This window comes from Anolis sagrei, chromosome 2 (genome assembly GCF_037176765.1).
Source record: "Anolis sagrei isolate rAnoSag1 chromosome 2, rAnoSag1.mat, whole genome shotgun sequence".
NCBI lineage: Eukaryota > Metazoa > Chordata > Lepidosauria > Squamata > Dactyloidae > Anolis > Anolis sagrei.
This window is the reverse complement of record NC_090022.1, coordinates 19,996,604-20,012,114: the sequence shown is the minus strand read 5'-3', so window position 1 is coordinate 20,012,114 and position 15,511 is coordinate 19,996,604. Positions and strand designations below refer to the sequence as shown.

Genomic DNA, 15,511 nt, shown 5'->3' with positions numbered 1-15,511 from the left:
GAAGGAAAGAGAGAAGGATGAAACCAAGTAGTGAAAGAAGGAAAGAAAGAAAGAGGTAGAGAAGGAAGAAAGGAGAGAAAGGGGGAGGAAAAGGGGGAAGGAATAGGTAGGGACCTCTCTTTCATAATAGTCCAGATATCTACCTCAACTCTGATAAGTTTTACTATAGGCCACAGCAACGCGTGGCAGGGCACAGCTAGTTTCTTATAGAAAATGTATACATTCCTTTATAAAAAGTAACCAGATGTAGTCCAGAGTCCATCACCTTTCCTTAATCCTGTTGGGATATTTTCAGAAGAACAGAAAGGTTGGAGAAATCCCTCTGGCTGTTTCCCAGCCAAGCGATCATCAAAACCCTTCTTCCTCCTCCTCGCTGCCTCTGTTTGAAGCAGTGGGAGGGGGGGGGGGGGGGGAATATTTTTCAGGTGACACACCTAGGGATTACAGGCAACACACAATTTGGAAAACTGTGCAGAAAGACATCAGGATTTTAATGTTGGAAAACTCTGGAGAACAGACTCAGCCACAAAACTTTTTCTTTCAGCTTCGGAAAATCCCACGGTAAATTCACCTTAGGGCAAGCATGGGCAAACTTGGGCCCTCCAGGTGTTTTGGACTTCAACTCCCACAATTCCTAACAGCCGGCAGGCTGTTAGGAATTATGGGAGTTAAAGTCCAAAACACCTGGAAGGCCCATTTAGGGTCTCAATTAATCCAGAAATGTTTCGAAGAGACTCAACAACAACAAGAATATTCTGACTAAATGGAAACATCAAATATTTCCTCCCCTCCCAAAATTGAAATAAAAATAGCAGTAGCTGAAAAAAAGAGAAACATTTACAGAATTTATCATTAAAGTCATCCAAACCTGGAGCTTTATTATGTTTAAGTTCTTTGATTGGCCAAGTGAAGTTCATTTGATGTGGTATGTTTCCTGATCCAACTCTTATAAAGGTAATCGAGCTAAATTAACTTTACTAAGATCTTGATTTATGGAGCCTTAAAGAAAAATGGAGGGTTTTTTTCCTTCGTTAAGGTAACAGTGTTTATTTAATTGAAATCATTGTACCCCATTAAACATAAAAAATGGATTTTTTTCCCAAACTCATAATAATTAATTTCCCAAAGAAGACATATGCATTTTGTTGTCCAAGGCTTCTATGGCCAGAATCACTGGGTTGTTGTAGGTTTTTTGGGCTGTATGGCCATGCTCTAGAAGCATTCTCTCCTGACATTTCACCTGCATCTATGGTAGGCATCCTCAGAGGTTGTGAGGTTTGTTGGAAACTAGGCAAGTGGGATTTATATATCTGTGGAATGTCCAGGGTGGGAGAAAGAACTCTTGTCTGTTGGCGGAAGGTGTGAAAGTTTCAACTGGCCACCTTGATTAGCATTTCATGGCCTGACAGTTTTTAGGTGTCCACAGCTGCATGGTAGACGGTTTACAGGTCAATTCATACTCCACCAGAAACATCAGAAGAGCTGCAAGATCGAGAACAAGCCACGAGAGTAAAGACAAAGATCCACCCAGAGGAAAAGTGTTCTTACCAAACATCAAGAGAACCACTGAACACATAGGGAAGCTGATGAGGAAATACAACATGCAAGCTATTTACAGACCCAGTAAGAAAATCCAACAAATGCTATGTTCAGCAAAGGACAAGTGGGATCCTCTCACCTCTGCAGGAGTCTACCATATACCATTCAGCTGTGGACAAGTCTACATAGGGACCACCAAACGCAGAATTGCCCAAACATGAATCAAGGAACATGAAAGGCACTGCGGACTACTTCAACCAGAGAAGTCAACCAGAGCAGAGCACCTGATGAACCAACCTGGACACAGCATATTGTTTGAGAACAAGAAATGGTGGAGCACTCTCACAACCACCATGTCGGACTACACAGAGAAGCCATTGAAATCCACAAGCATGTGGACAATTTCAACAGAAAGGAGGAGACCATGAAAATGAACATAATCTGGCTGCCAGTATTTTTAAAAAACTCTAAAATTGTAACAACACTAAAACATAGGGGAACTCCAGACAAGAAACAATTAGAGCGGGGTAGAAATGTTGTAAATAAAATAAAATAAAATAAATATCCCCCTTTGTCTATGCAACCAATATAATTATTACAAAACCCAGTACTGGAGTTTGTGTCTACTTCTTTCTCTGAAAGTGCCTAATGCAACCTGTCTCGCTGAAAGCGGAATAAAAGAACCTATTTAATGTTTTAAAAAGTTCTTATGACATGCCTGCCATAGATGCAGACAAAATGTCAGGAAAGAATGCTTCTAGAGCATGGCCATACAACCCAAAAAATCTACAACAACCCATATGCATTTTGATTCTGAATATTCTTGATACACAACTTAAGCAGAACTTACTAGGGGAAAAAAAGTGTTGCATCAAAAACATTGACCGTAATTCACAAATGAGTTCAGCACTAGATAGTCACTGTCTCATAGCACCCCCCTTCTTCTCCAATGTGGACTCTTTTGTGTCTTCCCAAGGCTGAAGAAACAGCAAAACATTCCCCACACTCCAAGCATTGATAAGGCTTCTTTCCTGTGTGGACTCTCATATGTTTCAAAAGACAGGATTTACGAACAAAATTCTTCCCACACTCCAAGCACTGATAGTATTCCTTTTCTTCATGGGCTTTCTCATGCTTTATTAGACAGGATTTACGAACAAAACACTTCCCACACTGTAAACAACTGTATGGTTTCTCTTCCATGTGAAGCTTCTGGTGCCGGACAAAAATTGCGGATCGGAAAAAACACTTCCCACATTCCAGACATTTGTAGGGTCTCTCGCCCGTGTGGGTTCTTTCGTGGATGATGAGATTTTCGTTCCGGGTGTAACGGTTCCCACACTCCCTGCATTGAAATGGTTTGTCTCCGTCCTGGAGACCCCGGTGGCTCTTCTTGTGCCTCACAAGGTGCGACTTCCAACCAAAAGTGTCTCCACACTCAGAGCATTGATATGGTTTCTCTCCCGTGTGAACTCTCTCGTGCCTCCAGAGTTCGGATTTCCAAGGAAAGCACTTCCCACATTCCACACATTGACAAGGTTTCTCTCTCCTGTGGACCCTCCGGTGGGACCGGAGACCTGCTGCATCAGCAAAACATATCTGGCATTCCGGGCATTTATATAATTTCTTTCCAGAGCATTTTACACCCTTGGATTTCTGAACAGGATTTCTTCCATGGACTATGTGGGGATGCTTCTTCCTATATTCACCTGTGGGGAGAAGAAGCAGAGCAAAGCATGTTGCATGACTCTATGGCCAATCTATGTAGGAAACTGAAATAGCACTAGGGATTTCTTAAACAATACAGGGTTACTCGTGGTAAACTTTTTAGTGAACACACATATATGAAACCTACATCAATGTGAAGGGGAAGACTTCAAGTTTTTTTCCACACTCATATCTGCCATCCTGATGGTGCAACTGCTAGGCATGTGTGATTGATTAAAAATGGTTCTAAACTCCTTCCAAAAATAGGGAGTGCTGGCACTTTGTTGTTAAAGTCTTTCCAAATTTTGGGTGGTGAAAATTTCAGAACTTAACATAACTTACGAATCTTCGCAAGTACTTAATTAATGGTAATTGCGCATGCTCAATAAGGAAGACATCACTGCCAGTGGGGAAACTTCACATCTGTGATTTTGACTTTGCAGATTTGCTTATTGAAATATCTGATTTAAAATGTTCTCTCTAGTAATCTGTAGGTCTTCCAGACTCCTACGTTTGTCCAGTCATGCTAGAGGACCTAGAGATGTCTAGAATGCACACTTCTCTAGTTTTCCAAGACAATCAATGGTGTCTACAAAGATTGTCTGCAGAGTCATGCTGGAGGACTCAGAAATGCTTAGATAGAAATTCTTCCAGTTTAAAACATTACTAATTTCTTTATTTGCTATTTTTCACTTTTACGGGGACCCTGTGCCCCTAACGCCAGTGAATGTGGAGGGATGACTGTACTTGCTATGTCAACATAGGCAACAAAATGGTAACCATGTTTAAATATTTGAAAGGATGTCACATTGAGAAAGGGACAAGCTTACTTTCTGCTGTTTTGGAGACTAGGATAAGGAGAAATGGATTCAAATTGAAGGACAGTTAAAGCTGTTTGGCAATGGAATATGCTGAACAGGGATGTGGTTGAGTTTCCTTCTCTGGAGGTTTTAAAGCAGGATGGATGGCCATCTATTGAGGGCTCTTTGGTTGTGTATTCCTGCCTGGCAGAATGAGGTTGGACTGGGTGGCCCTTTGAGTCTCTTCCAACTCTATGATTTTAGAGCAACTCTAAAACCCAACTCTATGATTTAGGCCTACAACTCCCAGAAATCCCAGCCAGTTTACCAGCTGTTAGGATTTCTGGGAGTTGAAGGCCAAAACATCTGGGGACCCACAGGTTGAGAACCACTGTTTTATAGGCATAACAGAGAATCCCAGTATTTTAAAAATGAGGGATCAGTGTTCCTAAGAGCCTTTGTTGGGATGGCTCGCTCACCTCTCTCACCTGAGTAAGTGTTGACGTTCTCAATTTCATTCAGTTCCCGCAGATCTTGCACCCATGGCTCTTTCCCTTGTTCCAACCAGGAGATGAGTTCAGGTTTGGGGAGTAGAATGCCTCCTTGAGAAAGAAGAAAATATCAAGATATGTCATCAAACTGACAGATTCATTCCATGCACCTCCAAGAAGATTGCTTTGTTTTGGTTTTTTAGGGGGGAGCCCCGTGTAACGGAAAATAATTATAATGGAGGTTTTGTCTATGTTTATTAATGTGGATATTATAGCATGGATAGACAGGAGTTTGCTACATCTGATTGATCGATGCATCACCATGGTTGCCTAGCCTCTGCAGTAAAAACGTATCCATTTTAGAGTGGCTAGCAGAAAAGGGGCGGAGCTAACTAAAAAAAAGAGGGAACATTTTCTAGTTTGAGTTTGGGTCTACGATTGTGATACTGAAGTGAAAAAGGGACCATTTTGAGTCAGACTCTAGTCTGGAAGCTAGAGGGAATAAGATCCTTGTATAAGAGGTTGCCTTCAATTGTGATACTGAAGTAAAAAAGGGAGACTAATGTGAGTCTAAGTCCTCTGTAATTAAGAGAGAGAGTCCTTTGCGACTACGTTTACAGTCAGACTATTGATGAAAAAGAAGTGACTATAAGATATAAGTTATCCAGTCTGAAGGCTGAGGAGGAATTATATTTGAAAGACTGTTACTATATAATTTTCACAACAGTTTAACTTATGTCAACCAAGTTGACATAAGTTAAACTGTTCTGAAAATTATATAGTAACATGGGTTGTTGTAGGTTTTTCCGGGCTATATGGCCATGTTCTGGAGGCAATTTTTCTCCTGACGTTTCGCCTGCATCTATGGCAACCCATGGATTCCGGCCATGAAAGCCTTCAACAATATATAGTAACAGTTTTATGTATTCTCAAAAGTAAAAGACAGATGTAACAATATCCAAGTGGAACTGAAGTAAAGTACTGTGTAACAAATATGCTTCATGTGCATAAGAATTCATAAATAAACATTTCTTTGTTTCAACTAGTACAGTAAAGTCTCATGTCAAGTTACAGGACTGAAGTTACATTTTCTGGAAGTTGGCTGGAGATTATATTGATGTAACCTGTGAGGAGAAGTTGGAAGCTACATACTGAATGCAGTATTAGGTTACACATTAAAGAGACATATACAGACATTTAAAAATAAAATCCTGTAACAAACATATAAAGAAAGGGTTTCTGGCTTATCAACCTGCAAATGTCCTTTTAGAACCTGACAGGTCAAATTTTTACTAAAATTAAGAAAAAAATGGAATCTCTAGTGTTAATATGCTTTCAGTTTAAGTTTTCACAAAGACAACTAGTATAAACATTTTTAAGTAGTTGGGTAATCTCTGGTGTGTAACCTGAAGCTCCATTTGAAAGACATGTCAACATTCAGAAAATGCCTTCCATAGGAAAAAGGATGGAAAAGGAAGTTGCTTTTACTTGTAGGCCACAAATGAGGAACTTCTGGCCCGCCCAGATGTTCTGAAACAAGAACTTTCACCACAGCTGAGCTGAGGAAAGCTGACTGTGCCCAATGAAAGCTGATGTCCTGCACCATTTGGAAGACCTCATGTTCCCTTTCCCTGCCAGGGGCCCTTTCCCTGGCAATTGGCAGATAAAGGAGGAAGGAAAAATAGATTTGAGTGGTGGTCTCAAACGTTTTTTTCACCTGGACAATAGGAGCCTCTGGTGGTGCAATGGGTTAAACCAGAGCGTCTCAACCTTGGGTCCCCAGATGTTTTTGGCCTACAACTCCCAGAAATCCCAGCCAGTTTACCAGCTGTTAGGACTGCTGGTGAATTGTAGGCCAAAAACATCTGGGAATCCCAGGCTAAGGACCACTGGGTTAAACCCTTGTGCCGACAGGACTGTTGACTGAAAAGTCAGTGGTTCGAATCTGGGGAGTGGGGTGAGCTCCTGTATGTCAGCTCCAGCTCCTCATGTGGGAACATGAGAGAAGCCTCCCACAGGACGGTAAAACATCTGGGTGCCCCCTGGGCAATGTCTTGCAGACAGCCAATTCTCTCACACTAGAAGCGACTTGCAGTTTCTCAAGTCGCTCCTGACATGGAAAAAAAGTCTGTACAATGGTGGTTCCGAGTAGATCTCCTGGAAAGAGTCTGAAATGGCAAATAAAGAGAAACACCCATGTATACATCCCATAGAGCAGTGGTTCCCAATTTTTGTTATTCCAGGTGTTTTGGACTTCAACTCCCAGAAATCTCAGCCAGCTTACCAGCTTTTAGGAATTGTGGGAAACACCTGTGTGACCAAAAGTTGGGAACCACTGCCACAGAGAAGGAAAAAGACTCATTGTGTGTGGGGAATTCTCACCTCCTTCCCTGGCTACTTTGCTAAAAGAGAGGAAAGTGTGTTGACAGCTGGACAGGCATCTGGGAATATCTGCTTTTAAGAGAGGCTTTGTATAAGAGGAATCTTTCTCTTTCTCCCATTGTTGAGAGGTGATTAGCTGTCCCTGATTCTTTCTTGTCCGGAATTCCTCTGTGTTTGTTGTTCTTTATTTGCTGTTACAATTTTTATTTATTTATTTATTTATTTATGCGCTTGTATACCGCTAATATCTCAGCCTAAGTCGGCGACTCATTGCGGTTTACAACACTTAAAAAACAGTATTCAGTTTAAAAGCATAAAACACATATACAATACAAATTATTGGGCCACCAATAATAATCCCATGCATCTCGTAACTGGAATCGCAATCCAAAATTCATTGTCCATGATTACCAATCCTTTTAGAGGTTTTTTAATACTAGTAGCTAGATTTTGTTCATTTTCATGGTTTCCTCCTTTTTGTTGAAATTGTCCACATGCTTCATGTGTATTTCAATGGTTTCTGTGTAGTATGACATGGTAGCTGTTAGAGTGGTCCAGCATTTCTGTGTTCTCAAATAATATGCTGTGTCCAGGTTGGTTCATCGGGTGCTCTGCTATGACTAACTTCAGGTTGAAGTAGTCTGCAGTGCCTTTCATGTTCCTTGATTCATGTTTGGGCAATGCTGCTGTGTTTGGTGGTCCCTATGTAGATTTGTTCACAGCTGCATGGTATCCAGTAGACTCCTGGAGACATGAGAGTATCCTTCTTGTACTTTGCTGAACGTAGCATTTGTTGGGTTTTCTTAGTGGTTCTGTAGATTACATACAATGGGACTCGGAGGCTTGCGTGCAGGCCGGGACTCCCTCCACCCTCCTTGACCTCTGCAGACTCAACAGAGCGGCGGCCAGAGGCGCGGTGGGAAAGACCTGCCTCTCTGGCCTCTGCAAACCCCGGAAGTGCAGAGGCTAGAGATGAGAGCGGTAAGGCCTGCCTCTCTGGACTCTGCAGACCCCAGAAGTTCAGAAGCCAGAGGCGCAGGAGGCAAGAGTAAGGAAGTGCGGGTAAAAAAAATGCAAAATAGGGACACTATATTAATTTTAATGTTTATACATTATGCTAAAATAATGTATAAATATTAAAATTAATATAGCGTCCCTATTTCGTGGATTTTCACTTATTGCGGGTGGTCCTGGAATGGAACATTGTAGTTGTAATTTCCAGAATGTCTTCAAAGTCAGCCCCACGGAGAATGCAATGCAGTAATCCATTCTCAACGTAACCACCATTCTGGACTACCATGGCCAGATCTATCTTTTCAAGGTACGGGCACAGCTGGCACACAAGTTTTAATTATGCAAAAGCACCTGGGCCTCCAGAGAGTAAAACAAATTGAGAAATAAACTAAGAGGGCAAAGTTATGAAACTAGAAGGAAAATAAGCTATACAGTACACGCTACAATTCTTTACTTTAAGCATAAAAGGTGCTCTGTTAATATTTAGGTCTTACCCCAGAAACCATGATATACTGAGCTGAATAAGTCCTCACAACTACAGTCTGTAGTTGTGAAGGGTTCTTCAGCTCAGTATATCATGGTTTCTGGGGTCAGAGTGAAAAGAAGCTGGCTGTTTAAAGTAGTCTGTTGTTAAACAATCATGGCCACTGTAATTTCTAAATCACACTCATAAATTGAAGGGCAGAAAGACTCCCAGACACCTACCAAATGGACAGCCAAGCTCCATTTGGCTGACCATTATAGTTATTGATTGTAATTGCTGTTTTAATGTTTTACTGTAATATGTATTATGATGTTTTATTGATTGTATGTGATATTATGGTTGGAAACCGGTCTGAGTCCCTCAAGAGAGGTGAGAAGGTCAGCATACAAAACTTTTAAATAAATAAATAAATAAATAAATAAATACTATAGCCCCTTCCACACACCTGAATAAAATCCCACAATATCTGCTTTGGATTGGAATATATGGCAGTGTGGAGTCAGATAACCCAGTTCAAAGCATATATTGTGGGATTTCTGCCTTGATATTCTGGGTTATATGGTTGTGTGGAAGGGCCCTCTGGGTTGCTTCCTCTGTACAGGTTCTCTAACCTGTTCCCAAACTCTAGTTCAGATCTCAGGAGTAGTAAAAGGGGGTCAAGCATAAAAATTGGAACTCTTTAAAATTGGAGACTGAGGAATCTGTTGAATGTTTTTCTGTTGAATGCTTTTATATTGTGCAAATGCTATTTTAGATTGTAAGTCGCTCGGAGCACCTTGGTGGAGAGCGGCTAATTAAGAAATAAAGTGAAGTGAAGTATTTATTTATTTATTTATTTATCGTGTCATCCGCAACCAGAACATTGTATTGTAGAACAAAACAAACAAACAGATTTTAAAAACCACAGATTTTGCAAACTTGATAGTGGATTAAATGTCCTTTGACCAGTATCTGGCCACTTGGAGTGCCTCTGGTGTTGCTGCAAGAAGGTCCTCCATTGTGCATGTGGCAGGGCTCAGGTTGCATTGCAGTAGGTGGTCAGTGGTTTGCTCTTCTCCACACTCGCATGCTGTGGATTCCACCCTGTAGCCCCATTAAGATTGGCTCTGCATCTCGTGGTGCCAGAGCGCAGCCTGTTCAGCGCCTTCCAAGTTGCCCAGTCTTCTGTGTGCCCAGGGGGGAGTCTCTCATCTGGTATCACCCACAGATTGAGGTGCTGGGTTTGAGCCTGCCACTTTTGAACTCTCGCTTGCTGAGGTGTTCCAGCGAGTGTCTCTGTAGATCTAAGAAAACTATGTCTTGATTTAAGTCATTGACGTGCTGGCTGATACCCAAACAAGGGATGAGCTGGAGATGTCTCTGCCTTGGTCCTTGTCAGGTGGTGCAATACTGGCTAAGCAGTGTAATTTCTCCAGTGGTGTAGGGCGCAGATACCCTGTGATAATGCGGCATGTCTCATTAAGAGCCACATCCACTGTTTTAGTGTGGCGAGATGTGTTCCACACTGGGCATGCGTACTCAGCAGCAGAGTAGCATAGCGCAAGGGCAGATGTCTTCACTGTATCTGGTTGTGATCCCCAGGTTGTGCCAGTCAGCTTTCGTATGATATTGTTTCTAGCACCCACTTTTTGTTTGATGTTCAGGCAGTGCTTCTTGTAGGTCAGAGAACGGTCCAGAGTGAGTGAAGTGAAGTGAAGTGAATCCACACAGATTGTAAGTGAAAGTCTGTGAGAACCAATGTCCAAGAGTCTGGAGTACTGCAGAGATAGTTAAATGAGTCTTGAAACAATGTTCTGAATAATTAGATCAGTGGTTCTCAACCTGTGGGTCCCCAGATGTTTTTGGCCTTCTATTTCCAGAAATCCTAACCGCTGGTAAATTGGTTGGGATTTCGAAGTTGTAGGCCAAACACCTGGGGACCCACAGGTTGAGGACCACTGGGTTAGATGATGGTGATGATGACAGTAATAATAATAACCACAGCAACAAATGGCCCAAATCAGTAAAAGGCAACTCTGTTCAGTAGGGATCCCCTTATCCATAATATCAATAGTTGTACTTACCCACACCCCAAAAAAATATCCAAGAAGTGTTTGTGGGCCTCTTTCTAGGTCTCCATCAGGAAAGAAAAGCATGACATAAATATCATCATCATCATCATCATCTCTGAAATACCTTTTTTCCATTTTACATGTTCTTAATTCTTGTCCTTTAATTTTAAGAGATGTTGGTCTTATTTTGTTTCCCATTCCCAAAAATACACAAAGAGCAATTATTAGCCATTTAGTGGGAGAACAAAATAATACATAAATAAATATAATTATTATTATGGATTTTAGGATTCAATCCAGATTTGGGGGTTAAAGGAAGAAACCATTCCCTTGCTGTATATTTTGGAAACGTTTTGATAATCCACTTCCTTTACCTGTCTGTGTGAATGCAGTGCAAATCCACAAATCCTTCCAAAGTGTTTCTGTCTCTCTCTTTCCTGCAAACTCTTCAAACACACACTGCCTCCCCCTCCAGGGACTTTGCTCCCATCACGCCACGCCCACTTTTCGTCTCAGCCAATGGCTGACGTCCGGGATTCCCATGTTTTCCTGTTTTAGCCAATCCAAAATCAGGACATGCAAGACTCTGGGAGAGGAAGCCCAGCTGTCTCTGGGAAATGTAGTCTTCCTCCTTTTGCATTTACAACCCAATCCTTGTATAGCAAAAATCTGAAAAAGGGTGGACCTACACTGTGGAAATTAATGCAGTTCGACCCCACTTTGGCTGCCATAGCACAATGCTATGGAATCCAGAGAGTTGTAGTTTACTAAGGCACAGCACAGAAAGACCTTGCAAAACTGTAACTCAGAGGATTCCATACCTAAGTCATTAGAGTTAAAGTGATACTGAATTAATTCTATAGTGTTGCCTGGATCTACACTGCCATGTAATCCAGTTTTAGAATGCAAATTAACTGCATTAAACTGGATGCATCTACACTGTCATATAATCCAGTTTAATGCATTTTAATAAGTCTCTTTAGGAATCAAGGATTCTTAATGGAGAAGCAGCTGAACCAGTGATGTGATGCAGCAGCTAAAAAAGCCAATGAGTTTCTAGGATGCATCATAGAATCATAGAATCAAAGAGTTGGAAGAGACCTCATGGGCCATCCAGTCCAACCCCCTGCCAAGAAGCAGGAATATTGCATTCAAATCACCCCTGACATGGCCATCCAGCCTCTGTTTAAAAGCTTCCAAAGAAGGAGCCTCCACCACACTCCGGGGCAGAGAGTTCCACTGCTGAACGGCTCTCACAGTCAGGAAGTTCTTCCTAATGTTCAGATGGAATCTCCTTTCTTGTAGTTTGAAGCCATTGTTCCGCGCCCTAGTCTCCAGGGAAGCAGAAAACAAGCTTGCTCCTTCCTCCCTGTGGCTTCCTCTCACATATTTATACATGGCTATCATATCTCCTCTCAGCCTTCTCTTCTTCAGGCTAAACATGCCCAGCTCCTTAAGCCGCTCCTCATAGGGCTTGTTCTCCAGACCTTTTATCATTTTAGTCGCTCTCCTCTGGACACATTCCAGCTTGTCAATATCTCTCTTGAATTGTGGTGCCCAGAATTGGACACAATATTCTAGGTGTGGTCTAACCAAAGCAGAATAGAGGGGTAGCATTACTTCCCTAGATCTAGACACTAGATCTAGACACGCATCAATAGGAGTAGAGTGTGGACTCATACAATGCAGACTGCATCTACATTCCCAGATCATCCATCCAGTTAAGTCTGGATTATATGGCCAGTGTACACTCATACAATACAGATTGGATTACATTGAACTGCATTGAGCACAACAAATACAACCCGGTTCAATCTGCATTGTAGTAGCAGTGTAAATGGGGCCACAGCAGCAGCCAAACAATAACCTCCCATAAAAGTGCATGAAAGAAAGTCCTAAATGCACATCAGTGCTCTGTGGTTTGTGTCATCACCATCCAGGATTCCAACTGATCTCAGGATTCCCATGTAATCACATGCATAGAGAAATCATTTTCTTCAATACTGGTTTGAAATTGACTTAAATGGCCCATGTACATGACACCTAGGAAGAACAGCTCTGACTGAATCTCCTAATGATCACTTTTTGTGTGTTGTATTTGCCTGTTGCCAAGCTTTTGGTCGTGTCAGGAGTGACTTGAGAAACTGCAAGTTGTTTCTGGTGTGAGAGAATTGGCCGTCTGCAAGGACATTGCCCAGGGGACGCCCGGATATTTTGATGTGTTACCATTCTTGTGGGAGACTTCCCTCATGTCCCCACATGAGGAGCTGGCTGACAGAGGGAGCTCATCTGCACTCTCACCGGATTCGAACCTGCAACCTGTCAGTATTCAGTCCTGCCGGCACAGGGGTTTAACTGCGCCACTGGGGTTTCTAGCCAAGGTATGATAACCCCCGCTCCAAAAAAGCCAAGCTTCCACAATAAATATATTATTTTTAAAATACTTTTTTGAAGTTTTCAATTTCGAGGCATTGAAGAGAGAGAACAGACTAGAGGCAGCTTAAACACCCCCACCCCAAAAAAAGCCTTTTAATTTCTAACTCTTTAATATATTGTATCTACTTTCCTTGACTTTCTGTGTAACTTTCCATGTATTGTATCTATTTCTTATAGAAAATGTATACATTCCTTTATAAAAAGTAACCAGATGTAGCCCAGAGACCATCACCTTTCCTTAATCCTGTTGAGATACAGTACTTTCAGAAGAATAGAAAGGTTGAAAACATCCCTCTGGCCGTTTCCCAGCCAAGTGATCATCAAAATCAATTGTTCATACTGTATATGCAGAGATAGTTTCTAGGCCTGGGTAACAACGCAAAAATTTGTTTCTAAAATCGATTTGTATTTGGGGGGTTTTTTTGTTTCGATATTTAAAATAATTACAAAATTTTCATTTTAAAAAGTTCGATATTTACGAAATTTCGTAAATGGTAAAAAATTAACGAATCGATTTCCGAAACAATAACGAATCGATTCGTTAATGGCGGACGTGACCGCGAAATACGCTAAAAAACCTCCAAAAACTTCTGAAGCTTCCCTCTCCCTCTGTTCTTGACTGTTGGTGTGATATTATAATTTTTTTTCACTAATTAAACCATAAAACTGGCCCAGACATGCGGAAATAATAACGAAACGACCTCTGAACAATAACGAAACGAATACAATAACGAAATACGAAGCATTTACAAAACGTCTTTAAAAATTCGTTTTTTTAAATGATTGCTTCAGAATGGTTCGTTATCGTTTTGTAATTGGAAAAATTAACGAATTATTAACGAATTACGAATTAACGAAACGAAACCGCCCAGGCCTAATAGTTTCCCATGTCAACCTAGAAAACCCCAGAATTATTTATCTAGTTAAATTGACCATGGAAACAGAAGTTCAGAGTATATACATTTATTAAACCCCTTCATTGGCAGCCCAGCCCTTGATTGCCCAAGATCATCACCTTTTATCTCAGGAACCTTGCACCTTTATCCTCGGAAACTCCTATTCTTGTCAATATGGAACTTCACAGCTGAGCTAGCTAAAAGCTCATTATCATCTCTTTGGCATTGCCTTCATGGTTGATGCCTCCTCCCTTAGATGGCCAATCCCTAGCAATTATTTCCCTATCAAAGGGAATCCCCTCCTAGAGGCAGTGACATCAGTGGGACTTCTGGCCAATCAGGACATAGATCCTGACCAACCCCCTTTCTGATCAATCAGGGGAGGAAGTGGGCAGTTTTGAATAGCTGTCAAACTGTACAGGATGCTGTGCTTCCTCTATATGGTTTATACTCATACTTTTGAAGCATCCACTTGTACTTGCATCCCTTTTAAAATAAATCTCTGTGGCTTGTCTTCAACATGCTTAGTGTTTCTGTGTTCTGGCCAATACGGTTTAGTATACACTGGCCAGGCATGGATCCTTTCATCTGTGGTCCTATTAAACCACTTCATGTCTGTGTGTGAACGTCAAGGTGTCACACTCCCAAGACAGGAAGAGTATTTCCTAAATGTTCTGCTTCAGTGGCAATGCTGCAAGACAGACATTGCAATGTACAATTGCCCAGCAGTCTGGATAGAAAGTCATGTGCTCCTACATCTTACAACACAAAAGTGACGCTGGCATCACTAGTCTATGGATCTGGAGAGTTCTCCTGCTGTACGTCACTGATGCAAACTCTGTTGATAATCTCTAGTCAATGCATTTTAGTCCATTTGAGAGGAAAACATTGCAATGATACCTTTGAGAGTTCATCTACAACCAGAGGTGTCAAACTAATTTTCATTAAGGACCACATCAGCCATATGATTACCTTCAAAGACAGGGAATCTGTGGATACAGTGGGCCAACTATAATGTTTTTACACAAGGGTTGGTATTCTTTAGTTTTTACCCAGTCTATTCCCCATATCTTATTGAACCATAAGTCCCATCACTTTGAATTATCCACCATGCAGACTGGGGATAACGGGAAAGGCAACCCAACAGCACTTGTGGCTCTGAGATTGGATAAAAGTTAAAGGACATTTTGAAGTTAGACATCATATCGACAAGCTTTGTAACTAAGTTCAAATCCCACTCTCTCACTAAACAGAATGAACTACAGCCTTCCAAACATTACTGTATCACAACTCCCATTAGTTCTGGTCATGACGTCCAATGTGAGGAATACAGGAGTCATAGTCCAACATTGGGAGGACGACATAAAATGACATGATGGGCTGGATTTGGCCCATGGGCCTTGAGTTTGGTACATGTGATCTGCACTGCAGAATTAATACAGTGTGTTACTACTTTAACTGCCATAACTTAATGCTATAGAATTCTAGGGGAGGTACTTTAACAAAGCCTTTAGACTTCTCTCCCTATGAGGGTTGGTGACTCACCAAACTACAGTTCCCATGATTCCACAACATTGAGCCATTGCGGTTATGGTGGTGTCAAACTACATTAATTCTGTCATGTAGATGCAACCACAGGCTTCCTCTTTTTCTACTGCTCTCACCTTAACTGATGTTTATCATCTTTTTCAATGAGTCATATTGTCTCATG

At 41.4% G+C, this 15,511-nt stretch overlaps 1 protein-coding gene across 1 annotated transcript; it reads right to left on the bottom strand.

Annotated features, from left to right (window-relative positions):
- Window positions 1-465: 465 nt before the first annotated feature.
- On the bottom strand, window positions 466-8,672 carry LOC132765217 (zinc finger protein 501-like). Its single transcript, XM_067464755.1, has 3 exons — window positions 8,639-8,672; window positions 4,526-4,648; window positions 466-3,248 (listed from the first exon to the last, which is right to left on the bottom strand). The coding sequence occupies exons 1-3, from the start codon at window positions 8,670-8,672 to the stop codon at window positions 2,449-2,451; spliced, it is 957 nt and encodes a 318-aa protein (XP_067320856.1). The 3' UTR covers window positions 466-2,448.
- Window positions 8,673-15,511: the final 6,839 nt, after the last annotated feature.

Bases quoted from the DNA above. Each gene is read 5' to 3' on its own strand.
- LOC132765217 (XM_067464755.1), bottom strand. From the start codon at position 8,672: ATGGTCAGCCAAATGGAGCTTGGCTGTCCATTTG. The intron at 4,649-8,638 runs GTAGGTGTCTGG...TTCTTTCTCAAG, and splicing joins GGAGCTTGGCTGTCCATTTG to GAGGCATTCTACTCCCCAAA. The intron at 3,249-4,525 runs GTGAGCGAGCCA...TTCTCCCCACAG, and splicing joins CACTTACTCAGGTGAGAGAG to GTGAATATAGGAAGAAGCAT.